This window comes from Lytechinus pictus, chromosome 4, assembly GCF_037042905.1.
Source record: "Lytechinus pictus isolate F3 Inbred chromosome 4, Lp3.0, whole genome shotgun sequence".
Taxonomy (NCBI): domain Eukaryota; kingdom Metazoa; phylum Echinodermata; class Echinoidea; order Temnopleuroida; family Toxopneustidae; genus Lytechinus; species Lytechinus pictus.
Window position 1 is genome coordinate 9,966,273 of NC_087248.1, and position 27,681 is coordinate 9,993,953.

At 36.9% G+C, this 27,681-nt stretch overlaps 1 protein-coding gene across 1 annotated transcript; it reads right to left on the minus strand.

Moving 5' to 3' along the window:
• On the minus strand, positions 1–26,857 carry LOC129255719 (kinetochore protein NDC80 homolog). Its single transcript, XM_064098340.1, has 17 exons — positions 26,774–26,857; positions 19,031–19,129; positions 18,345–18,468; positions 16,679–16,787; positions 16,037–16,206; positions 15,518–15,620; positions 13,381–13,464; positions 12,706–12,799; positions 11,883–11,974; positions 8,860–9,004; positions 7,998–8,203; positions 6,857–7,018; positions 5,395–5,484; positions 4,861–4,953; positions 3,855–3,985; positions 2,268–2,370; positions 1–1,103 (listed from the first exon to the last, which is right to left on the minus strand). Exons 2-17 carry the CDS (start codon positions 19,119–19,121, stop codon positions 1,011–1,013), a joined length of 1,890 nt encoding a protein of 629 aa, XP_063954410.1. The 5' UTR covers positions 19,122–19,129; positions 26,774–26,857; the 3' UTR covers positions 1–1,010.
• Positions 26,858–27,681: the final 824 nt, after the last annotated feature.

Sequence of the window (27,681 nt, forward strand, 5' to 3'; positions counted from 1 at the left end):
TTTCCATTTATTTCTATTAGGATAAAATAGAACCGATGATTGAAAGCCTTTCTCAAGGGCATAGGTGCTATGGTCCAGGATCAAAGCCCAGCCCTCGTGTGTCTTATCAGACGCCTTAAGGCGACCGCACACCTTACGATTGGTCTGCGACTCAATTTTGGAATAAAACATAGTAGAATTTGATTCTAATATTGAGACTTGGAATATCTTACTGTGTAATGTTCTAAATCATTGTACGAATACCTATGTTCAAATCTTTGACTATGCCAGACATTTGATAAAAGCAAATTAAATATCTAGTCGTAATGACGTCATAGCAGTCGTACGATTGGCTACGATTTGAAACTAATTTGGCCTTTACTCCAAAATAAAGGCTAACAATCTTACAAAATGGTTATATTAGTATTCTTTCAATTTTAACCTCAAATAAAATGATATGTTCCATTCACATTTTCAGAAAATGAGCAAAATGCGATTTGTTCCAAAATCAGATCACGAACAGTCGTAAGGTGTGCGGTGGCCTTTAGACCACTTAGCTACAGCTTCTCCAGTGCTGTCTAGGTTTACAAAATTGACTGAAATTAAGTCTCCCCCTCCCCCAACAAAAAAAGAAACAACTTGTTGTCTTTAAATGGGATAATCTACCATGTGATCAAGCTAAAAAACACATATAAAGCAGCCCCAAAGCCAGGGTTTCCAATTAGGGGGTTTGATCGGTTCTCTTCTCTTTTCTTCATCCTCATGTAATATTCTCTTGGTATAGATAATTTTAGGGATTCGACCGAAAACCCCCTGGCTACGGGTTTGCAGAGTTGGATGAAAATTAGCAAAATCCCATATTTTTGCTGTTTTCGATGTCATTTCTTATTTTAATTTAAACAAATTGATTGATCACATTTCAATCTAATCATTCAACTTAATCTCACGATGGAGTACCCAAATATTCAACAATAAATGACGGATGTTGGCTTCATCAGCTATGAACAGCATTTAATCTTCTCTTGGTGACCTTACGTCGATGGGTTTGGATGTTGAGGAATCTCCATACTTCTGATGACTTCAAGGTGATTGTGAGCTTCCTCTTGAAGATGTCTGACATGATTCTGGGGGAAGATACAATTGTATGAAGAAGGGTGTGATGGAGCTGCACAAGATATTTTACCTTCTTCAAATTAAAGCTAACATAATGCATTTGCACTAAACACAGATTTCAAGAGAAAGAAATTTAAATCAAGGTTAATCGTCAACATACTGTATCATCATAGATCTATATAGATCAGGGGACTGTTTCATGAAAGTTGTCAGTGCCAAAAATTTCAGTGAAATCCTTGATTTTGATTGGCTAAGAGGCACTGGTCTCTGACTTTTACTATGGTAACTGTTGGAGAAAGTCAACTTGTCAATGCTGACGACTTTCATGAAAACGGTCTCCTGGTTCATTCATATAAACCAAACTATGTGGAGTCATGACATTTACACTGAAAACCATCACACTGAAGAAAGCTAACACTGATAAAACATGTTTTTAGACAATGTATCTCTATTGCTTTGAAAAAGAAAATCATATGGTTTGAATGCAATGCGACAGCAATTAAACGTTTTCTATCAGCGCCAATGTGTTATGTTGTTAAGTAATCATGTTGAAAATTATGTGATATCGATACTCAAATGCGATCGCTCTCTTGGCCGTGACGATCTTAATAAACCACACTTTTCCTTGTACTTCGCTTGATTGTTGCCTTTATTTTATTGTTTATGTGATCACTAAGAACCATTTGGAACATATGTGTATATATAAAACACTTGGGCAGAGTTGCCAACCTGAACAAGAACATTTCAATAATTTAAAAGCTGAAGATCAGTATTTTGGTGAGGAAAACAATATTTTCAAAGAAATACCATAGGAAAACACATAAAGCTGAAACTCAAGAAATTAGTATTTTTCATCTCTTTTCTACTCATTTTGTTCAGTACTGGAAATCAGTAGCGGTAGTACTTAGCAGCTCTGCTTGGATGGTCATTTCATTGGATTCTGTTCAAACTCATTTTGAGATTTTTACCACAAGTGGCATTAAGGTTAATTGAATTCTCTTGGTAAAACTGATGATTCTATTCATGTGTATCAATACACTGCAGAGGGGCATCATGCATGGTAAGTTACAAAGAATTACAAAATAACAATATCGGACATAAAATATTCTTCTAACCGATTAAAATTCAATCTTTGGTATATGGCCGGAGAATGACTGATACTATCTGAAACTTACCTGTATTTTAGCCTTGTGTTCCAGAATCATTGTACACACTTGCGTGAGGAACTTATCGTAATTCTCTCTCTCCATCTGCATGGTTTGGCAGCCTTCTTCATATCTAGTGTTAACAAGGAGATAATGTAAAAAAAAAGGTACATAGCAGGTTGGAACATTTGTTTATTAACGGAAGCAAAATGAGAGAAATGGTGTCCCTATATTTTGGGCTATAAGGATTCGCAATTAGCTTGAGTGTCATATTTTCCTTTTATATACCGGTAGTTTTATATATATATCATTACCCCTGTCATCAGATCCAGGCATGCCAATACAGAATGTATGCACTTTCTCCATTCCCTGGAGAGTATTCCAACAAGACTGAATGACCCGAATTCACAAAGGTGGTTTTGAAACCCACAGTTGAATCCATGGTTTATGCAGATTTCCTGTATAAATTACGCTTAATTTACCACGTATTGGGCGGTGTATAAAAAAATGGCCAATGCTGATAAGTGCTTTTGTCACAGTGCGCCAAATTGACACCTGTTACTATTTTTAGATACGCTATTTTATTCATGAGTCCATTGTTTGAAGAGTGGACTCATGAATAAAATAGCGTGGATAACCACGACAACAGGCGTTAATTTGGCGCACTGTGACAAAAGCGCGCATCAGCATTGGGCATTTTTTAATATACGCGGTATATAAGCGTAATTTATATAGGAAATCTGCATAAACCATGGACTCTACCGTGGGTTTTCAAAACCACCTTTGTGCATTTGGGCCAAACAGTCTCCAAACTCAATTGGCATATAACATAGGCCTTTTCATCCTTCTTAATACTCATTCAACACCAGAGTGAAGAGTGGCAATATGTTGACCGATGCCTTGCCAAAGGATGCTATGCTGCAGTGGGATTCAAAGACATAATCCTCCAATTAAAAGGCAAGAGTCAAAACCACTACATCATGACACCAAAATGCTTACATTTACGAGAGAACAACAAATACCTCTTTGAACCTATAAGGTCTGCTAGCTCATCTTTACTCACTGTACCACCATCTAATAATTCATGGCAAATCAATCATATCAATTAATTGAGCCGATTCTAATGGAATAATTTTCTACAAGACAACTGTAATATTTCCTGTGTCAGCACCCTCAAAAATTCATTAAAAACATGGTTTGTCAGGATAGCTTTCCAGTAAATGTAACTTTCCCCTCTATAATATATTTGTATTCCAATAGTTTCTTTACTGCACCGTGAGTAAATCCTCATGAAGACCCGGTCACATCGATCCATGCAAGCCTTGCTTGTGACCTGTGGGTAACTATTTTTGATACCCGCAGATCACCCCAATTGACAGTATCTCGCAAGTTACTTACACGCGGTTGCCCACAGAAGCGCACGCAAGTCTGATTTACACGCAGAAAAGTTTGAATATGCTCAGAACTTTGTTCCGGGGCAATCACCTGCAACTCACCCACAAGGCTTGCACGGAACGATGTGACAGATCATTAATGGATACCGGCATGCTCATTAATGGATACTGGCATATTACTAATGTTTATATTTCTATCACTCTAGTTCAATAGGACATTCACCTGGACTGCATTTGTCTGACTTGTTCCTGTGTCTGAGCTACGTCTGTGCTACCTGATGCCCTAGCCATCTCCTTCTCCTTTTCAATGTCAGCAAGACGATCCGTCATCGCTTGAGTTTCGTCACGAGTTTTCTAGAACAAGAGAGACCAAAACAGATATTGTAATTATAATAACAATATGAATCATTTCTTTGTGATTCAGAATGAAAAGATTAGAAAAACATAGGTTTCTGAGTGTGCAGAATGGTGTTTCGGCATGGTTTGTGTGATACTAACAAAAGAAAATGCATGATAGAACAATATTATGTGATATAAAGGTAGCATTTCATAAATTGAAATAAATTTTGACTAGAAACAGAATGAAATGCACTTTGAAATATTACATAACTTTAATGCTACATGAGCGGACATCGCAAAAGTTGCTCAAGGCTTTTTCACGTTACAGATTGATCACAAAACACATTTAAAGGTAAATTCCAGTTTTGGTAACGATCTCAAAATGACCTTTTACAGAATCTAATATAATGACCACCCAAGTGTCTGTTTGTATGAATAAAAAATATGTGCCAAAGGATTCTGGAAGAAATTGTGTAATTGCTGAGAAATAAGCAAAATAAGCGCGGATTTGGTCACTTCCGTCGGGTCTTTATTCCAGCAATAATAATACACTGTCCCACGTGTGCCTATCTGTGTTTGCGATCTTCAGCGTGATCGTATTTCAGCTTAGATTTTATGATTTCACAAAGTTCAGTTTATGTAACTGTACCAGATCTAGATCCACGATGATATAGTCATACTTAACCTTGGTTTTACAGACTTTCTCACGAAATTAGTGTTTTACTGCAACTACTGTAATTTAGCTTTAAAGAGGGGGGCATAATGGCTCGAAAATTAAACCTTAAATATGAAATGTAGCTTAAATGTGGACAGTCATCGTATTTTATGGGGTGAGCTCTTATAATTGAATAGCCAGCGTATGAACGGAACTTTATCGGCAGTCATTTTACCTCCTTGAATGCATTGACATCTTTCTCTAGTCGCTGAACTTGAGATTCCAGCTTTCTGATCTCTTCTCTCTTTCCTTCTGTCATCTCTTTCACCTGCAAATATAGACAAAAGAGAAATTAATGTAACAACATATACCCAAGCATAACATTCATTAATCTGCAAAATAGATTACTAGTATGCTGTATTGAAAAAGTATAATGCTGGATGTTCTTATCTTACCTCCCCAAACGCTACTTTTCATGAACTTGCAATTCATTGCAAATCAATATCAGTCTCAAAGGTCAATCATAATTCTTGCAAACAATTGAAAATGTATGATTAATTGTCAGTAGGTTACTTATAAATTGTATAAATTGATTTGTAATCAAATGCAAATAACTATGTTGTAACAACAAATAGGAATCATTTCAATGAATGTGAGGTTGACTCGTGCAAGTCTGACCATCACAAACCGATCTAAATTGCTATTCAATGCCAAGTGAGATTTGAATCTTGACCTGCTCGTCTCAGGTCCTATATAGTGTACCACTAACCTGATCAAGAGCCTCCTCTTCATTCAATCTCTGACTGTGGAGCTTATGAACTTCGCCATTGATGTTCTTCTTCAGTTGTATCAATGCAGGCTGTAAAGAAAATGCAATATGATACAATAAACGTTTCATGTTAAATCAGGTAAAAATATTTATAAAAATCAGTTTAATTGGTCCAATTGCTCTTTGCTAGAACTACACTGGGCTTGGTCTAATACCCACATGGAGCATTTTTTTCCAGTCTAATGTCCAGTAGGTCTAATTTTCATATTGTCCACTTATCATTTTTTTTACCTTGTCAGATGAATTGGATATTACATGAAATGGGTAGACAATAACTAGGAATAAGACAAAATGCTCAATTGGCTATCAGACCTAATGGTTAGTTCATGATATTATTTTTATTTATTTATTTTTATTATTTATTTGGCCATAAAAAACATACAAAAATTGTACAATGTAATTACATAAATACAATTTGAAATTGAATAATTAAATATAGATAAGGTAGAAATGAAAGAGAAGAAGAAAAGAGTAAGAAAACGGTTTTTCCATGGGCCAGGGCTCGCAAAAGTAAAATTCAGTACTATTGCCCAGAGGCATGCGAGCCCTCATGGAAAAACCGTTGAGAGAATATTGCACATTCAATATATAAAATTGCACATTATTAAAATTCAAATAAAACACATTGACAAACATTATTTTAAAAAGTATGTACGTAACGCCAGGCAAGATACAGTAAAAGAAATAAAGACGGGTATTGGGAAGAATTTAAATACCCATGCCGGACTGATATGTGTGTAATGCTTAACATAACATAGCACAAAGATAACTTAGATTTGTGTGAGGTACTAGAGCCTGAAAAGCAACGATGAAATAAAATAAGGAGGAATGCCCTAGACAACAGCAAGAGCATGCCTCCACATTCCTATTAATGACATGTGTACTCGCCAGGCTCCAGCACCTAATACATAACAATCATATGGTGGTAGATAAAGCAATCGTAGACCAATCAGTAATTTACTGTTTACAAATGGTAATCAGAACAAATGGTTAATAGACAAACTGGTTATAGACAAAGAAGCTGTAGACCTATTGTCAATTTAGGTTTTACAAAAAAGATCCTCTTTGTGCGTGTTTTTTTTTTATAACTATTTGCCGGACACGGACAGAACCCCTCCTGCACCACATTAATATCAAGGTGCAACATTGACAGGGGCTCTGCTATTCTAATTCAGCTCACAATATGTTTGGATTGGTTTACTATAAAGAAAAGCTTTGTGTGTACACAGTACAATGCGATGCACTCATCACTATTGCGTATGTGTGTATGAACAATATATTTAATGCACTCTGTGTGTATTGTGAACATAATGTGACTTGAGTCCAACTTAGCATTCTGCTGTATCAGTATGTGCCTCGATTTGAACAAATCGTGCAAAGAGTTAAAGAATGTAAAGCCTACCTTTATTGTACTGACAAAGTCCAACATGGGCGAATGTTGAGTGTAGATGGAATGAAAGTTGAGACGGAGCTCGTAGTCGATACCGTGGGCATTCTCTGCATCGGCCGGGATCAGCTTCAGCTTACGAGCAAGGCTGTTGTAAGCATTCACTTTCCTCTCAAGCTGCATAAAAAAATCAGGAGAGCATTTCATAAAACAAATGGTCAGTGAAAGTTATTGTTACAAGCTACTGAAATCTAAGCATTTGATTGGCTAACTACAAATATGTCAGTGAAAATCACTATTTGCTAATGAAAGATTCCCCAAAATAGCAACAAAAAAGGAATATTTCCCTGAAGTCAAGACAGTTTATTTGAAGAATTTTTGCTTTTTACTGAACAAAAAAGTACCATATTATTAAGTAAATTCAAAGAAATAACTTTTGAAAAAAAAAGTTGTTTAAGTGTACATGTTAATTGCTACATAATAAAAAAGTTAGTGATCAATGACATTCCAAAACAAAAGTAAGGTACCTCGAGCACACAGCTTAGCGATTCGATTAGTATGCTTCATTAAATTTCATAATCAATGTCATCATGATTAAAAATCCACCTTAATAGACATCAGCCAGTAAGCTCTAAGTTCCTGGGCCCAAATCTATAGGCCCGAATTCACAAAGGTGGTTTTTAAAACCATCGGTTGAACCCATGGTTTATGCAGATTTCCTGTATAAATTACGCTTATTTACCGCGTATATTAAAACATGTCCAATGCTGATGCGCGCTATTGTCACAGTGCGCCAAATGACGCCTGTTACCATGGTTAAGTACGCTATTTTTATTCATAATTCCACTGTTTGAAGAGTGGACTCATTAATACAAAACAGTGGACTCATGAAAAAAATAGAGTGGATAACCACGGCAACAGGCAATAATTTGTCGCACTGTGACAAAAGCGCGCATCAGCATTTGGATATTTTTTAATATATGCGGTAAATAAGCGTAATTTATACAGGAAATCTGCATAAACCATGGGTTCAACCGATGGTTTTAAAAACCACCTTTGTGAATTTGGGCCATGGGGTTTGATAACCTGCTTATTAGGGTCACTTTTCTTTCAATGCAGTCTTATGACCAGGATCCACTGCCCAACATCTACTCACCTCCTCTTGCTTCTTTGCGATGCTTCGTTCCTCGGCCCAAATCTCCTGGTCCAGGGCCTGATTCTCCCTCTCCACCTGATCCAGACTGGAGTTAGCCTGGCGGAGCTCCGTTTGCATGCGCTCCACGTCCTTCGCTGATAGCTCCTGATGCTCCAACTGGTACTCCAGACGAGCGATCGACCCGTCAAGCTCAGACTCCTCCAGCTCTGCTCACAAAATAGGATATTTCACCAGGATAGGTTAATCAAAATCATTTTTTCAGCAAATATTCTTTTTTCCCCTAATATCAAGAAAAGTAGATTTAAAAATACACATTACATACATGGGGGGGGGGGGGGTTCTGACATCTATTTAAACTGAAGGGATTTTCAGGTCAACATAATGGACTGCTAACATACTGACATTATTTACAGCACTGCAAAAACATCACATTCTCTCCCTCCTCCACTCTCAAAATCACAAAAATGTGAAATCTGTAATCTTTTCATGTCGTCTCAAATGTAAGACAACATGCACTTGCACCCACTGTTTTTTCAATCACGTAACGTCACCAAAAACAGATTTCCTGTGGCCATACACGTAGAGTGTGGTCTAAGCAGTTGCTATCGGTGGTCAATTGGGTCATTACCCTACGCTGACCCAATCTAAAACTATCCAATAGCTTGAGTTTATAATGCAGACACTAATGCATGTCTTATACACAATTAGAACCCATTACTACCTAACCTTTTGTTTGCATAAATAAAATGTAAAACATTAAATTTTGTTTCCCTTTATTTTACTATACTTAAAATACATGATATAGGTTTGGATTTCAAAGCGTAATTCCTCTAAAAGTTAAAAGAGTGGTAGCCATGTTTACCCATTTGTCCTAGATGAAGATCAATTTCCTGCATCTTGAGTTCGTGAGTCTTCTTGTGTTCTCTCAGACTGACAAGGTAGTTAGAGAACCTCTCACAATCAATGGTCTTTGCCTTCATCTGCTCTTGAAGGTTTGGAATGCGACTCTGTAATAGGAGAGAGAAGGAAGGTTGGAAGACAATCTAAACTATTCTAAACTTGTAATATAGAGCATTCCCACAGGTACACAAGTAGGAGGACAAGTAATAAAAGCCTCTGCATCAAACCTATTATATAATTGTTTTTATGATCTAAACAGGTTTTCCCAATGATATGTCCTTCACTGTTACCCAATCTGAAACTGTTCTATACCTTATACCAGGGCTCCACACTAACCCTTTTTTTCTACTGGTCCAACCTATTCATGTCGGACCAGTAGATACCCAGTTTTTCAATTTTTTACTGGTCCGAACCTAAAATCTACTGGTCCCAAAAAATAAAGAAAACATTAAAAAAAGGCGTGAGTTTATTTTGCTGTCCTTTCTTGTTACCCCCCCCCCCCAAAAAAAAAAATGAAGGAATGAATGAATGAAAGACAAAAAGAAAGAAAGGAAGAAAGAATAAAAGAAAGCAAGGAAGGAAGAAAAAAGCAAAGGTAAAGAAAGGATAGATGTGAAGGAAGGAAAAAAAGAAAGAACTAAAGAAAGAAAGAAGGAAAGGAAGGAAAGAAAGAACAAAAATAAGAAAGAAAGAACGAAAGAAAAAAAGGAAGGAAAGAAAGGAAGAAAGAAAGAAAGAAAAAAAAGAAGGAAAGAAATGATGCAAGCAATAAAGAAAGAAAAAACAAAAGACAGAAAGTAATGAAAAAAGAAAAAGAAAGAAGGAAAGAAGCAATAAAACAAGAAAGAAAGGGTAAAAATAGAGATGGAAAGAAGGAAAAAAGAAAGAATAAAAGAAACGAAGGAAGAAAAAAGTAAAGAAAAAATGTGAAGGAAGGAAAAAAAAAACCAAAGAAGGAAAGGAAGGAAAGAAAGAACAAAAGAAAAAAAGAATGAAGGAAAGAAGGAAAGAAATGAAGCAAGCAATATAGAAAGAAAGAACAAAAGACAAAGTAATGAAAGAAAGAAGGAAAGAAGGAATAAAAAAAGAAAGAAAGGGTAAAAGGAGAGATGGAAAGAAGGAAAACAGAAAGAAAGGATTGAAAGAAGGAAGAAATCAAGAAAAGGGAAAATGATAGAAGGAAAAAGGAATGTTGGGAAGGAATAAAGAAGGAAGGGAGCAAGCAAGCAATATAAAAAAATAAAAAAAAAATGTAAAAGAATAAATGAAAGGAAGAACAAAAAAGAAAGACCAAACTTCAAAGAAAGAAAGGAAAGGAAGCAAGCAGTAAATAAAAGGAAGAAAGAAAAGGTAAAAGGATAGATGGAACAAAGGGGAAAAAGAAAGAACAAAAGACAAAGAAGAAAGGAAGGAATGAAAGAGAGAAAGGGCTGAAAGAAGGAATAAAAACAAGAAAGGGTAAAGAAAGGATGGATGGAATGAGGAAAGAAAGAAAGTAACAAAGAATGAAGGAAAGAAAGGGGAAAAGAAGGAAGGAAATGAAGAAAGAAAGAAGAGATAAATATAGGATGGATGGACTCAAGAATTAAAGAAAGAAGGAAATCAAAAAAGAAAGAAAAAGAAAGAGCATTAGAAATAGAGAAAAATATTAACAGGACAGAAAGAATGAAAGAACAAAAGACAAAGAAAAAGGGAAAATTAAAAAAGAAAGACAGTAAAAGAAGAGAGGGAAGAAACAAAGAAAGATTGAATAAAAAGAAGGAAAGAAAGATTGAAAGAAAACAAAGGAAGAAAGCTAAAACTATCATCATAAATAAATTATCAGTTTCTTTTTGGCTCAATTAAAATATACTAGTACTAGCTACGAAAGAAACCAAGTGTATCAACACACACACAAATGCATATGTGGGGCTATCATGTATTCAGACGATATCACTCGAAACCCGATCTCTTTGAACTAAAACAGAAGTGAAAATTTCTCCTTTTACTGCTTACAAATGACAGAGTTACCCCAATTTTGGCAAATTTTTAGGAAATATGGACATTATAAGAGCTTTTCATTAGTGTGAAATGTGAATTTTGACAGTTCTGTGAGAGATTTCTGCCAGAGGTTAGCCAAGCTTCGTTCGTGCAGCCAGTAGGAAGTTTACCATGTGGGCTGTGTGGCTGGCTAGCCACGTGTACACTGTATGTTACCCTATCAAAAATTGCATGCGATTCATTCTGTGTGTGTTCTGTGTGTGAATGCTAGAATTTAACGGGAGGAAAATGGTTCGCAATTTGAGTCATGGAATATTTTTCATGTTTATGTTGGACTAGCGAATTTGACCATTTCTGAAAAAGTTACTGGCCCAACAATAGTTTTTATTACTGTTTATGTCGGACCCATAAATCTTGCTATTTTTGGAAAAATTACTGGCCCGACAATGATATTTTTTACTGGTCATGTCGGACCAGTAAATCTTGCTATTTCTGAAAATCTACTGGTCCGACAGTGATTTTTACCGGTCTGGGACCGTCGGACCGGCGCTAGTGTCGAGCCCTGCTTATACAAACCAAGTCCAAGCAGTGAGAACTTCCCATCAAGTGAAAAAGATGACAGGCAAGTAAGTTATTTTTACACTACTAGGTTGAGATCAATCGTCGTGGTCTAGTGGTTCTGACTCTTGCCTTTCAAACAGAGGGTCGTGGGTTCGAATCCTAGCCATGGCGTGTTTTCCTTCAGCAAGAAATTTATTCACACTGTGCTGCACTCCACCCAGGTGAGGTGAATGGGTACCCGGCAGGATTAATTCCTTGAATACTTGAGCTCCTAGGCAGCCAAGCTAAAGCCGGGGTAATAATAGCAGGGCCCGCTGGGAGAACAGTTTTCGGAACTGAAGTGGCTAACCTGGGTAAATATACCGCTATTATTATTATTATTATCAAAATAATGGGTAAGAGTTGGACCTGATTCTAAAGTTGCTATGAGAGGGAAGTAAGTACCTGCTGTTGTTCCAATTCTTGTAACTCTGCTTTCAGTCGTTCTTCCTCTGCTACCAGATTGTCCATGTTGATATCTCCACCTTTGCTCATCTCTAGATCAGTCAAGTGGGAAAAAAAATAAACAGAAAAATCAATAACAGTCTGACCACGTTAATCAACCCTTCATTAATCAAGACGCCTCAATCCACCAGCTGGGCAATTCCAAAAATGACAAACCTTTTTGTACGTCCGACCCCCACTTTCCTCAAGTTTTACTTCAATTCATCAACTGACCAAGTCATAGTCCTTTGAGAACATTACAGACTTTCATAAGAACCAGAAATCAGAGACATAAAATTTCATGAAGGTCCCATAAGGCATATTTAGGGGGTCCGATGTACATATTTTATGGAATTGCCCAGCTGAATTGCCCCCTTTTCATGACTGGAAAACATCAGTTTTAATAAATGTCACGTTTACCAGCAAAGTGACATAATAGCTAATACAGAGTCATTGAGTAAGTACGAGAACCCCAAAGGCATTATAAAACTGATTCCTTGACCCTACAAATTTCCATCAAAAATTCACACTTCATTACAATAATATCCCTCCATTCACTTATACGGATGTAAGCCGGGTGACAAGACAGTTACTTCTGCAACATTTGATCCGGTCGAAGGGAAAAAGCAAGATGTCGTGGGGACTAGCTAAAGTCATTTAAACAATTGTTCGTCATGGTAACAAGGTATGGCAATAGAAATATATGCTGCGTCATATTGAGAGCTCCACTGACTTACATCAGCTGGTGCATAGAATATTCAAATTAAGTGTATCATATACTTACGGATAGCTTCCCTGAGTTTCCTCTCATGCACATCATACTGATCTTGTCCATTCATGTACTCAGCATAAGTATTCTCTAAGTAGTCAAAGTGCATCTGTTGTATTTAACAAAAAATGTTTTAAGAAAATTCTGACTAGATAAAGTAGATATTAAGGCATATATTCAAGTAGTTGGTAAGGCCAGGGTTTATTGGGTTGCCTTATGACTTATCATGGAACTTATTTGATCTCCCTTTTATAAGTCGAGAAAAGGAGATAAAAAGCGTACATTAGTTCAAAATCAATTATTCTTTAACTATTTCCTGGATTATTCATTGGCATATAAGTGCCTATATAGGAATGACAATTCTGGTTGGCTTTGCAAGAATGTGATCTTGCCCATAAGTCCCACATGTTCACTTGATGTTAAGTGTCTAACATCAACTGAAATTTTGAGATATAATTCTTTCAGAGTCAAGTAAAGAATGGAATATTCCTAATTTTCTTTGCAGGTGAATAATTTCAAAAATAAATGGCCAGCAGAGAGAATTTCATGCACATAAAGATATAAAAAAGTGATTTTTCAGAAACTTTGGTGGGGGAACCTGCATTCTATTAGCTGGTTTACCATAACCACCCATAACAGAAACATGGTTAAATTACTTTTTGTTAAAATAAACACAACTATGCTACTTACCTCTGAGTAAGCTTGTTCATCGAGACAACCAGGAACATCTTCATCAGTGAACAGTATCTCAGATACCCTTGTGTTCATGGCATACTGCAAGGATTCAACAGATGATTGTAATGGCAGAACAATGTTGAAAATACATTTCTGGCTTGCACCAAGTGTTAGACCCCTGTTACACCAAATTTCCAAAGTAGTCTCGGGGGCGCCCCGAGACCAGTCTCGGGCAGGTTTCTAATCCGGTCTAAGTGCACAATCCTACCCGAAACCCCTGCTGAGCAAACCTTTCTCGGACCGAGCCCCGAGACTGCTTTGGATTCAGTGTAAACACAAACCTGCCCGAGACTGGTCCGAGACAGGTTCACTTGATGTGCTACACGTGGAACGATTATCCAAACAACAAACACAGCGCGCTTGGCGCTCTGCCAAACCTATCTCGGACAGCTTTGGTAATTCGCACAGAAAGCTGTCTCGGGGTGCCCCGAGACTCGTTACGATTCCGATGTAATAGGGGGTAAAAAATTTAGGTCAACTTTTTGGAAACCACTCTTGGGGTGCCTCGAGACTGGTCTCGGGTAGGAAATCCGGTGTAACAGGGTTCATAGATAGCATTGGCATATTCAATCTGAAACTTCCCTAGCAAGCCTTTAACATTCAATGCTGATGATGAAGAGTTGCCCTAACAAGACCTGAGTCCAGTTGAATAAAAGCTGCTATTGATGTTACTTTGCCATTCAATAGTGACTACCATGGCAACAATGCTCAACAGCCAATCAAAATCAAGAATTCAATTAAAGGAGAATCCAGCCTTGGCCATAAAATGTTGTGTTGGGAAGGAGAAAAATAAATAAAAAAGAATGGTGAAAGTTTGAAAGAAATCGGAAAAGCAATAAGAAAGTTATAGCTGCTTTAAAATTGAGATCATTAATAGTATGTAGATTTCAAATTGGCAACTGGGTAAGTAAATTATGACAAGGGGCAAGGACAACTTTCCCATAGGCCATGTACTTTATTATCAGTGATTTGTGGTTTTCTCCTAAGTACCCATTCCCCTGCGGCAGTGATCTAAATATAACCCAGGTAGTATATTGTTTAATGTCCTCATGAAAGAAAAATATAATTTGAAATAAAACTTTTGGGAAAAATGACATTTTAGCCATAATATGAAGTGGAGTACATGGAAGAGTAGTCCTTGCCTTACATCACTATGACATCCCATATGCGGCCAATTTGAAGTCTCCATGAGTATAGTGATTACCAATATTTATAACTTTTAAAAATTCATAACTTTCTTGTTGTTTGTCCAATATTGTTCAGACTTTCACCTATCAACTTGTCTGATTTTTCTTTTTCTTATAAAAACAAGTTTTTATTTGGGTTGGATTCCCCTTTAAAGACACGACTGGATGACAAAGTTACTATAATAGTAACTTTTATGCAATGGGCCCCAGATGAATATGTCAGGCACAAATTATTGCAAGAATAAAGGGGTCAAATGGCCAAGTTCACTAAGAGTAAAGCAATATCATATCGGTAGCTTTATTTTGTGATTTATAGACATAGTCCTTTTATGCATAACTTTTTAAGTGGCAATAATCAAATTTCCAAATATGCAAACCTGATGCAATATCGAGCAGAATTAAACTCCAGAACTTAAACCTTTTGAGTGACAAAAAATGGTCATCCCAGCATTTAAATGAGCTAGGACAAACACGGTTCAGAGTTTATTAGTGAGCGGGGATTTGTTTTATAAAGATGTCTGCAAAGTTATGCATGACTTCATACATAACTTCATGCATGAATGGAACATGTTCTTAGGTGCAAAGTCAGTTACATAGGAATATGTCATGAAGAACAATAAAGGGTCATGTGTAAAGTCACTATAACTAATGATCAGCTTTATGAAACACCCTCGGGGGGCTGCTTCACAAAGATTTAAGTGTAACTTAGAGTCGCACTTCTACTCTGTTGCAATTGGTATATAGCGCATTACCACACTGGCCAGATCATGAGCAGGTGAAACACACTAACGCGTATCCATCAATTACATTAGGCGTTAAATTACATTGAGCACATTGGCGCTTAAGCATGACTCTAAGTCACACTTAATCTTTGTTCTTTGATAAACCACAAGAGATTTTCCTACCTGGATGAAGTCACAGAGCCAGTGAAGAGCAGCCAGGACATGAGGCCATGCATGAGAACTACCAAGGGTGCACATGGAGCTCTTGGAGATGGTGAAAGGATATCTGAAAATAAAAAAGGTCACAAAAAAGAATTAGCTGAGAGGGTTTACCCAGGCTTAAATTCACAAAAATACTCTAATAGAGAAAAATCATGCAAACAAGTCACTAAAGATTTCATCAAAATCGGATGAGGAACAATTAAGTTATGCCATTAAATAAAGTTTTGCATTATTTCTGTGATATAGTTCTTTGCATGTTTACATGAATATGCAACAAGCAAGCTGATGGTCTCATCTCCCCACTATATTTTCTATTATTTTATTATATTTTAAGTTGACCCATTCAAAGCTTCATTTATCATGAAAACTATCCATTTCAGGTATAAATGGATAACCCGATACATAATGCCTCAAGCATCCACTGTTAGCGACTACGTATGATAGGCAGACACCCAAAAAGATCAAAGTTTGTTTATTTACTTCAGTTCTTTGAATTTTGCTGGAATCTCCTCGTCAATCTTCGGGCCAACAACATAGTCCTCATCTAGGAAGTTGTAGAGGAACTGGAAGACTCGGACAAAATCTTTGGTTGTTGGAGACATCAACTGCTTCACAGAAATGGGATGTGAAAAACCATGTTCCTGTAAGAACTGAAAAGACAGAATACAATATTTAGCCAAATTTGTCTTGAATAAGATATGGACATGATTCCAAATAAGAATTTGGTCAATTGAAATAATAATAAATGACTAATTGATAATTGCATATCACATTTCCGTAGGGAAGAATCCAACTTCTTCTAAAGATAAATAAAAGCGCTTTCAGTGGGTTATCCAATGAACTTGGTGCATTGCTACATGTATGTCCATGCATAAATTATCAATTGTTAGGCATATGATTGAAGCCCTCTTTTAAATCTAAAATTACCATAAAAAAGCAACAAAACCAAATTTGTCTACAGTACTCTGAAGTTGAACATGCACTTTAATACACAACACATCACTTTAGAATTCTTGTGTCATTAATTTACTGTGGCCAGTGAATATGTGTTTATAATTCACATAAGCTTTTAAATTGTCATTATTTATGAAATATCAATGTATAAAAATAAGAAACACCTACATCTATGATCCTCCTGATTTCTTTTTGCATGTAAGACTTGTCACTGATTGGACGTGATTCCCGAAGTACCTCTCTTGACATGTTGGAACGCCCATAGCCACTGGAAGGCCTGAAAACAATCAAATTAAATCTGCCATAAATTTTCACTAGATTATGGTAAATACAATCAGGCACCTTATCAAAAGTCGGATATAATGAGCAACTTGTCGTTTTGTAGCCATTTTCTAGTCCTTTTGAAGAACAGCTAGAAAACAGTGATTATCACTAGTCTGCAGGCACAGACCCTGATTGAGACTTTGATCAACAAGTGTGTCTCCATGCAAAGACTAGCACATACAAAACTTGCCGTTTCAATTGAGCGAGAGGGCCTTCAGTACAGAAGGCATGAGTAGGCTGCAATTCAGACCCTTTACTAGAGTGAAGGGTTTGCACAGCAGACTAGATTATCTCAGGCATAGCATTTTACATGACACTGCCACAAAACATTGAGTTTTGTTAATTTTGCACAGTTCTGTTCACTGTGATAGAGCAGTGTCTTGTCTCATCATCACAACAAGAGACAGATTTAGGAGACCCATTGTGAATGGTACGCAGTGTTGTAAAATCTCACCATAAATGTGCTATGCAGGTTTCCATAAATATTCTCCATTGTTTTGTGTATCATGACTGAGAGGATTAGAGATGACCAGGACAGCATATCCTGTAATTATTGTTCGGATGTTTTATCCCACTGTAACGATAGTAACAGTGCTTCTAAACCAATCAAAATCAAGAAAAGTAGACCTGACAGCTTGAAGGATGAAAATGTTGGTGAAACCTTCCCTGGATACCACCTGCAGGATTAAATGCCTATATCTAACTTTTGAGCAGGTTGCTAATATTAGGAATTTTACAATTATGTCACACTTCTCCCATTGTCCTATCCTCAATGAACAATGTGGCCCCCAAAATAGATCTTGGAGTGTTTACAATATTCATATTGAACATGCATTTTTCATTCTTAAAGGACAAGTCCACCCCAACAAAAAGTCGATTTGATTAAAAAAGAGAAAAATTCAACAAACACAACACTGAAAATTTCATCAAAATCGGATGTAAAATAAGAAAGTTATGACATTTTAAAATTTCACTTAATTTCACAAGATAGTTAAATGCACATCTTGGTCGGTATGCAAATGAGGGAACTGATGACATCACTCGCTCACTATTTCTTTTGTATCTTATTATATGAAATATGAAATATTCTAATTTTCTCCTCATTGTCCTGTGAAACAAAGTTTTATTTTGCCCTGAACATGTGGAATGACTATTGTTTAACATCTTATGGTTCAGTCAAGATGGTCCTCATTGTCAAATCTGTAAAAATTGAAATATTGTACAATTCAGACAATAAAAAACAAAAGAAATAGTGAGTGAGGGACATCATCGATTCTCTCATTTGCATGTGAGTGAATTGTGCATATAACTATTTTGTGAAAAATAAGCGAAACTTTAAAATGTCATAACTGCCTTTTTTTCCGTCCGATTTTGATGAAATTTTCAGCATTATGCTTCTCTGATTTTTCTCTATTGATTCAAATCAACATTTTTCTGAGGTGGACTTGACCTTTAATTACATGCAGACTGACTCCCATTTTAGCCCATTGTTACCACATACAGACATTACCTTCTAGTGTTGCTGAAGCCAAAGTTGGATTTTGGGGCGGTGGACTTGCGGGGTCCTGCGGCCCCTGCACCCGATGACCGACGCATGAACCCATTACCTGCAGCTCGGCTTGTTGAAGCAGCAGCTGATTGAGATGAAATAAAAAAGTTTGGCAAATTAATGACATAAATGAAAAAACTGAGGGCTGGTGTTTAAAGTAATGTTGTTGAGTTTTTGAAAGGCAAAAAAAATAGAAGATATGCAATCAAAAATGTGCAATTTTCTAATTTGACCAATGGATGATAAAACATCTCTGGAAATCAAATCCAATGCAATTTGAAGTTATGGCCATTTAAAAAAAATGAGAGCACAAATTGGCAAGTTGGTAAACTATATCATGGCAAGTGATCAAGACGTTCAGAGATTTGTGCCCCCCTTCCCTCCCCGACTATTTACAGCACTGTTTCCCCTTGGGGTTATAAAAATACAACATACATGTACATGCAGAGCATCTCTTCATAAGAAAAACATTATTTTGAGTAAAATTGTCGCAAAGGTTGACAATGTAGCAAATTTGTGTGTACAATTAGATCAAATTGAGCACTTCAACTTCATACCCTACATCACAATGACACCACAAATTTATTCTCCTATCTTGATTCTTTGAATGTTTGACAGAAGCAACGGCATGACAGATATCTACTCACCATTGTCGTGTTTGACCCTGAGAGGACCCACAGAAGATCTTCTGTTCCCTGAGGAGGAAATGGACGCCCTGCCTGCACTCTGACGATGCATGATGATTGCTGGAAAAAATAATAGTTTGAGACTTTGATTAGTTTGATATCATATCATTCTTGTCAATCATGATTCATGGGTTTGCTTTAATAGATCTATCTGAATTTCAGCTAAATGTACATGTTCTGTACATCAAGCATCGGGAACCGCTGTAGATCTATATCGGCTTCGATCTCGACACTCTTTTGTATCCTTCCTCTGTTAAGGTCAGATATTAGCTGGAGTAACAGAAGAAACTTCCTATGGGTTACTAATGCTATTAATGTTGCTGAGGTTTTGACAGGATGATGAATTTCATCACTATGCAACTGCAAGAAAATTATAAAATTTTTGACCTTGCCACTCAGTGACTTTTTGCTTTCAAGCCTTGCCCATCTTCTGAGACCATATTTGTGATGCCCGGGTACATGTTTCCAAATTATGCAACATTTTGACTTGTAATTTGCATGTCAGACCCAAAATTGCTCAAAAACATAATTCTGTGTACAAACTAAGTCAATGCAAATTAGGTTAAAATAATGTAATAACACTAGATCTATTGTTTAAAAATGCCTGTGCCTGCGAAACAGCAGATTCTTCAGTCCATCCGTCTAAGCTAGATCTAATGTTAGTCAGTAGAGGTGCTGGTCAGAAAATTGGGATCGTCCCAGTTTACAGCCCAGGGTCTGTCTCAGTTTTCAAAGATCCCTCTCTATCTACACAAGAAATCTAGGAAAGTTCATTCACCTATCAAGTGCCAACACCAAAGTGTGCTAGTCAATCAGGTTTTATAACAAGATTATTGGAAGACGGCAAGTCATGAAAAATAGATGGTGAACTAACAAGTTAGGGGGAATTGAGGTCACTCATTCACTGAATCTATTTTTAGGCAAGTCTCAGTCAATCTACCTCAGGCGATGGTTCGTATAGGCTCCACTACACTTCACTAGGAACCGCTACCCTCCGCTCCACCTATCCAAACCCTCGGGGACAAATACTCGCTCTTAAAAACCAGTGACAAACTGTGGCACTTTATGGTAATAAAGGCAACATATCATGACCAAAACATACATTCAGCTTACTCTACATTGACTGAACTTACTATCGGACAGACTCACTCTTTGCCCTTTCTTCAAGAAAGAATTAAATTTTGATTTTTGAAAACGTCTCAAAATCGGTGATTTGAAGCCGGTTCGCAGTACCCCACACGTATTAATTCACCGCTGAATAAAAAATGGCGAATGCAAGTGTGCACGACCTGTGCACAATTAATTTGCATTCGCCATTTTGGATTCGGCGGTGAATTAATATGTGGGTGTGGGGTACTGCGAACCGGCTTCAAATCACCGATTTTGAGACGTTTACTGTACAAGAAAGGACATGATAACAGTGAGTCTGTGTCCGATAGTAAGTTTAGTCACTGTAGAGTAAACTGAATGTTTGGGTCATATGTTGCCTTTGTTACCATAAAGTGCCACAGTTTGTCATTGGTTTTTGAGAGCGAGTATTTGTTCCCCGAGGGTTCGGATAGGTGGAGCGGAGGGTAGCGGTAGTGAAGTGTAGTGGAGCCCATACGAACCATTGCCTGAGCCTGAGGTAAGTCAATCCCGAAAATTGCTGTCTAGACCCTATCTATGTCACGCAAGTAGCACGCAGTGGTAGGCCTAAGACAAAATAGCCTAACTTCCCTAAGTGAAAAAAAATGTCCCCAGCATAATAAATGGCATAAACAAGTACTCAAATAATTAAAATTTATAAAAAAAATAGGGTGTCTGAAGCCAAACTGAAGTGTCAGCATAAAACAGACTGATTTAGGGGAAAATATGGCACGTTTTTTTGGGAAGTTCAGGCTACAAGAAAAATGTGATCTGAATTGATTATTAACTTGTGTTTGGCATGTATGGAAAGAGAAAATTCAGGGGCTTCTTTTGACAATAAGGACAAGTTTATATGATCATTTTAAATAAGGATTTAGAAATAAATTGCAAACCCTTATTTTTGTGTGTGTTGAGATTGCCATTTCCCCATGCATTTTCTATGGGAAAATGAAATTTCTGTTTTGCACAATTTTTTTCACTTTGTCGCAATTTTTCATTGTGATCTGGTTTCCAAATCTTTATAAAAATCATACCATCAGAAAGAGCATAAAAAATCCTATTGGACTCTTTATGGACAAGTTTTTGGCATTAATAATAAATTTATAACAGCTCTCGGAAGCTAACAATTTGGATTTGTGTGTTTCCATTTCTTAACTACATGTACAGTCTATGGCAGAGAAATGCTGAAAATTGACCTAAGTTCATTCTTCTTTTTTGCAGCCAATAATTTGATTTTTTTCAAAAATGTTACATTTCTGTCAGTCTGAAGGTCATTTCTCTTCAAATTCACAAAGAAAATGTGATATTTTCTTGAAATAAGAAAATGTTTTTTTCTCCAGACACCTAGTATGGTGAGACTACCACATATCGACCACCTCTTTTGAAACCGACCACCTTGCGCACGTTAAAATTATTGCGTATTACAAACGATACGCGCGGGAGAGTAGGCGCAGTGTCCATAGAAACGGTAAGAATCGATTTTACGAGAAAAAAAGAAGCAACAAAAAGTAAAAATTTAGTAGAATTAATCAAAATTGTATTGACCAGACCCAAACCCCGCTGAAAAACCAAGAAATCCGATAGGAAACAGCTTTAGAAGTTAGAACAAATATCCGTCGTCATTCGTCGAATCATGTGCCGGAGCTCGCAGTGGAAGTAGTGAGACGATAATTTAGCATGTTGACATCATAGAACTGATTTTGAAGAGTAAAAATATTTCGCCACCGCGACAAGAATCGGCCGTAAACTTAGCATAACGCGGGTGGTCGGTTTCAAAAGACGGGTGCAAATGAGCAAATGTAAAATCGTTGTATTCGTTGTTCGTCGATATATACGCGGATTGAATCGGAGTCGCCGAGCGAAAAATAGGAATCTGATCTGCTCAATTTTCTGCACAAATGAGACGAAAACTGGGTAAAATTGATGAATATTTTCGCAGATACGATGCTTAGAAGATTAGGTGGTTGATAAGGGGTAGTTCCAACCATATTAATAAGAAAATCATGACAATGATTGATCATGATTATTTTTCTCGACTCTGAGCTGGGTTTATTATGAGGATATCCTTGTTTTCTGGGACAATCCCAATTTTTGGACCAGCAACTGAGCAAGTAACGGACATCTTTCCTCTCCCATCATCCCATGCCAGGCCATGGCATTGACTTTACAACGAGCGCACACACACCAACATACAAGACTTATTTCAGGGTAAGCCATAACTTCATAAGGCCACGGTTAGTGAGTTAGATTCCTTCTTTCCTGCCACTGCCAGGTTATGGAATTCCCTACCTCAGGACGTCGTAGACAGCACCTCAGCAAACATATTCAAGAGTGAGGTGCAACATGTCAGACTATGTTAGTCTGCATTTGTTTGTAAATATGTAAATATTATATATATAACGTCCATGCGCAGTGAGTCGCCATGTGCAATTTTTTTACTGTTGCGCCACTCACCTGTCACTGCCTGACTACAATGGTTCTAGAAATCTTTTGCAATGTTGAAAAGTGTCTTGTGGCATCTGATATTAATCCTCAGTAATTCCCTGAAATGCTGCAACGTTTGGTTAAAAGATCCAGCAAAAGACAAAGGAGTTAAGCGCAGTCAAAGTCAGACTTGCAAACTTGGTCCGTACGGTGCGAATTTAAGCTGCCATTTTTCTCGGGCGACGATTTGAGACGCCCACACTAAGCAATCGATGTTTCCAAAACTGCCCGCTCAAGTTACCAATATTTGGTATCAAAATATAGATTATAAAAAAATGCTCACGATCATTTCATTTTGAAGGTGGGGGTGACAATTGTTATCAAAATAAGAGGGGTTGGCGACTCAACGTATATCTTAACCCACGGAGAGGTTTCAACAATGCAGCTGAGTCAATGCACTTTTGTGTACGATCGGTGCGTGTGTGTGCGCATGCGCGATATGTCTGTGTAGTAAATGTATTGGATTTTTCGAATCGGCGACTCAAAATATACCCATCATTGTGTCGCCGTTCCGGAAGTGTGTAATTCATGATGTTCTTACTAAAAACTGTAGCAATTTCAGGAGAAAAGTTTATCATATATTTCAAAGGATTTGTGGATACTTTCATCTCATACAAAGATTTGGGTAAGAATTTTTTTTTTTGGTTGCAAAATTGAAGGTTGAAGACTGCCGATGGCGACTCACTGCGCATGGACGTTAGGCCTACCGTATCTGGATCTGGATGTATATGATGCAGGGCCCTCCTGGGCATAAACGCATCGGGTACTTGACCTGGATTTTGCCGGGACCGGCAGGTGCAATACACCGGGTGAACACCCTACTCTTTGACGAATAGTGTATTGGTTTTAACGTGCATAGGTTGTACCTCTCCTATACACGGGACCAACATTTGCGTCCTTTCCGATGGACGGAGTGTTTTCCAACTGTATTCACACCTGCACTGAATACAGTGGTGAGACACGCTAACACACAACGCTATAGCATCAGACTTTTTTTGTTAGATGTAGGTATGTGCGAATACGGGCGCATCGCGAGCGCTGGTTTTGGCTGCACGGTTTTCGCGCGGGTTTCGCTGCAAGTGGCATCGCCTCTGTCTGGGAGGCTCATCGAAAATGGGGTTTCATGCGCATGCGCACATAGTTGATGCAATCTCGTGCCTTGATACAGACAGTTGAAAATGTGCTCTTTCTGTACATATAAGTTTCAATGTGGATACTCGCCTGTGAAGTGTGGATATCGGAGCTTGAAAGTTCATCAAATTTTTGGATGCGCAAATGATCGAAATTTTTTAATGGTAAGTAGAACTACGATCCAATTATGTATCTGAATTGTTATAGAATATATTCAAATCAACAAAAAAATCAAAATTAAAAGATTCTATCGTTGAGCTGTCCAGATATAAGAGACGCGAGCTACCCTTGTCACAGCCGGTCTCTCGGCAGTCGAGCTGCCCGATGCGGTGGGCTCCCGTCCGTCTTTCGGCAGTCGAGCTACCGGTACCCGATGCGGAGGGCTTGGTGACGGGAGCGGTCGATAGTGAGTCGTTCATGCTGGATTGAACTGGATCTAAATTGTTTACTTGATAATATTGTGCCTTTTTCTGAAAATGTCTGTCATTATACCGTAGATTGTTATTCTGATATTGATTTAAATATATACATTTTGTCACAAAAACATTCTTTCCTCCTAAGGTTATAGAGTCAACATGTTTTACTTTGATTGTTCAATCATGTTTTATCATTTGGAAACTGGATTCTTTTGGAAGTGGAATATTAATGTTGACTTATTAAATTAAAATGCAAAATCTATAGTGTTTCTTTTTTTTCTTTTGTAGAAAAAAAATATATTTTGAAACTTTTCAATCATGTTTCATTATTTTGAGACTGAATTTGCTTTTGAAAGGGGAATATCATAAATGTTGACTTTTTAATTAAAATGCAAAAATTGTTAATTTTTCAGTTTCTTTTTTTATATATTTTTTAAAGTTTCTTTTTTAAATTATTGTATTGTTTATTTTTTCATTTTTGGGGGGTCATATTTCATTATTAGGAGACTGGATTTGCTTTTGAAAGGAGAATATCTTAAATGTTGATTTTTTTTATTAAAATGCACGAACTAGATGTTGTTTATTTTTTTGTTGTAATTTTTTTCACTCTTGTAAGAAAATACATGAAAACTCAGAGGAAAGAATATTTCATTTCCAGATGGGTCTAAGTCATGTATTTATGTTTTCTTTATTATTAATTTTACTATTTATTTTTTTATTCACTTTTCTTTTTTTAGGGGCGCAGGTGGGGGTTGTGTTTTGAATTGGAAAATGGGGATGGGATTGGTACAAGTTTTTGTGTCACTTTTGTTTCTCTTGTTTTCAGTGCTTGTTTGGAGCTTTGATGTCTGTTTTGTTGTTGTTTAGAGCTTTGTTATATATTTTTCCTGGTTGTTTTTTGTTTTGTTTTGAAAGAAATAGACCACTCTTTTCCTTTTCTTTTGGCTTCGACTAATAATTTGAATTTATTTATTTTTCTTTAAAAAGAGAGCTCAAACAGGGCCTTAGTAATACAATGTATGTATACAAATATAAGACATTGACAACTGATAGAATATATTAAAACTTAATTTTCGTCCTTCTTGATACTTGAAATAAATTGCATACAATTCTACATACATATTTTACACTCAGCTGCTCATTCCTTCTAAAAAAATGTAATCACATGTCCATTGTCTCTCAAATCAAAAGCTACATATTATACATGTATAACAAATTGTTGAAACAATATAATACATTAGGAATTGGTGAAACAATCAAAATCATCAGAAAAAAGCACACATATTTTTATTTGGTCATACAAAGTACAAAAGAAAATGTTTTATATGTAAAAAAGGACCCCCGTACATACACATATACAAAATTACAATACTAAGTTGAAAAAGAGCTTGTAATTTATATCAGAAAAACAAAGAAATACATTAGAAATTACAATAACAATACTTTAGACAAATTCATTTAGGAAATTATCTACATGATGCTGTCTTGATGCCAACTAAATTATATGAATTATCTATCATAATCACCTTCATTTGGCAAAAAAAGAGGCGAGTAATTGTGATTTTGTGTTATTTGCATAATTAATTAGAATTAATTAGAAGAAATTATTTTACACATAATAAGAAAAATTACAAGATGAATTGATATACATCAATTGAGCATTCTCTCACCTTTCCATTGATACCTAAATTACTTCATAGGACTCAAAAACAAAGAAGTTAGAACCTGTTGAAGACTTGGGTCCAAAATGGTCACAAAATGGTCACAAAAATGGGTTCTGTACTCCATTGACTTTACATTAAGACAATGACCACAAATTTGGATGAATATGCGCAACTTAAACTGGAATAACTTTCTAATTTCTTGATGAAAATTAAAGTTCTTGGTATCATTTTAAAGGTCTTTTTAAGAGCTTTCAAGTGATACCAAATTTATTCATATTTGATGATTTTCATTTTTTTTGTCACATACCTATTAGATGCGTTTCGGCATGAGCGGGACTCGAACCCCTCACGTTGAGATCTACGATCTTATCCGAAACATGCGCTCTAACCGACTGAGCTACGCTGCCTCTTAAATATGTTGGCTTTTTTTAATTTTATTTTTACCACACAAGTCACAACTTCAATGGTGGATTCTCAGCACTCAGCATTCAAATCCACAATACAGTACGACAATACACCACAGGTGGTATGTACTTATATAGGAAGAAGAAGAAGAAGAGATCTGCGCGTTGCTCAGCATGCTCAGTTAGCTGATTGTTTAAATTTGGAAACGACGATACGGCGGTCTCAACTCTCAACCAGCTTCAGGTCTTGGGCTCCCCCGCTTTCGACGGCGTCGCCAGCGCTAGCTGCCTCGCTCCCCGGCCCAGCCAAAGCCCAAACTTGCCAAAGCCAAGGACAGTTATGGTTAACAAAGTATTGATTCATTATACTTTAGTAATATTGAATCGAAAATGCAACACATAAAATTACATAGCTCATCTTTGAACATATATCTAGATCTATAACAAAACAAAAAATAACATTTGATAGCAACTCACATTGATCTTTTTCCCAGCCAAACCTTGTTTTTTTTCTCGTTTGAAATTGAGCGGTCAAACAATTCAATGCCGTTGAGGGCGTGCTTCGGGAGCTTTTCCTTCGTGTAGCTGCCATGCTCATATATATCATCGGGGTACATACCGGTACTGTAATAATGGGGCGTTACAAAAAAAAGTATTTTTAACGGGTATTTTTATTTGTTTATTATTATTTTTTGCACCTGGCCGCTTATATGTTCTGAAACATCTTTGCGGCTTTACATGTTTGATATTGACTTGTAAGAATTGCAACTTTGATGGCGGCAATTTGATGGGGCGCAGAGAATGAAAAAGGGGAAAAGACTGATGAGGGGAGGGAGATGTCCGGGGTGGATGTCCAGGGGGCAGATGTCCTGATACGTACGAGAAAAGGGGATAAAATAAAAGTGAATATATGGGCTTGTTCATCATGACCATGATGATCATTAGTTAGGAGGGGAGGGACCGGGGCCAGCACAAATTCCCCGGGTTATTTCCCCGAATATAATGCCGAGATATTTCGCAATACGAAATAAAGGGCGTTTGGGTTATATTTTTTTTACATTTTTAGACATCTTTCAGAATACACGCAGCACCCTCAAGGTAATTTTTGTTTAGGGGGGGGTGCTTCAGCACCACAGCATTCCCGCTTACTGTAGGGCCTCGCTACTATACACCGTACATAACATGCAGTATAATTACCCTGGCTTTAGCAGATCAGTTATTACGCGCGCCGCGTTTCAAGGAATGCTGCTTGATTTATTGAAAATAAATAAAAAAAAAACAATTTTTTTTTGTTTCAGATTTTTAACACTTGTTTAAACTGTTAAATAACTACAGCAAATAGTTAAATCTAGCGTTGTGTATAGAAATAAATTGAGCAGCGTTTT

What these genes read in the sequence shown, in the direction of transcription:
- LOC129255719 (XM_064098340.1), bottom strand. Translation starts at nt 19,121, where the DNA reads ATGCATCGTCAGAGTGCAGGCAGGGCGTCCATTTCCTCCTCAGGGAAC. An exon ending in GCAAAATTCAAAGAACTGAA is followed by an intron (nt 15,621 to 16,036) that starts GTAAATAAACAA and finishes TTTTATTTTCAG; the next exon opens with ATATCCTTTCACCATCTCCA. An exon ending in ATGAACAAGCTTACTCAGAG is followed by an intron (nt 12,800 to 13,380) that starts GTAAGTAGCATA and finishes TAAATACAACAG; the next exon opens with ATGCACTTTGACTACTTAGA.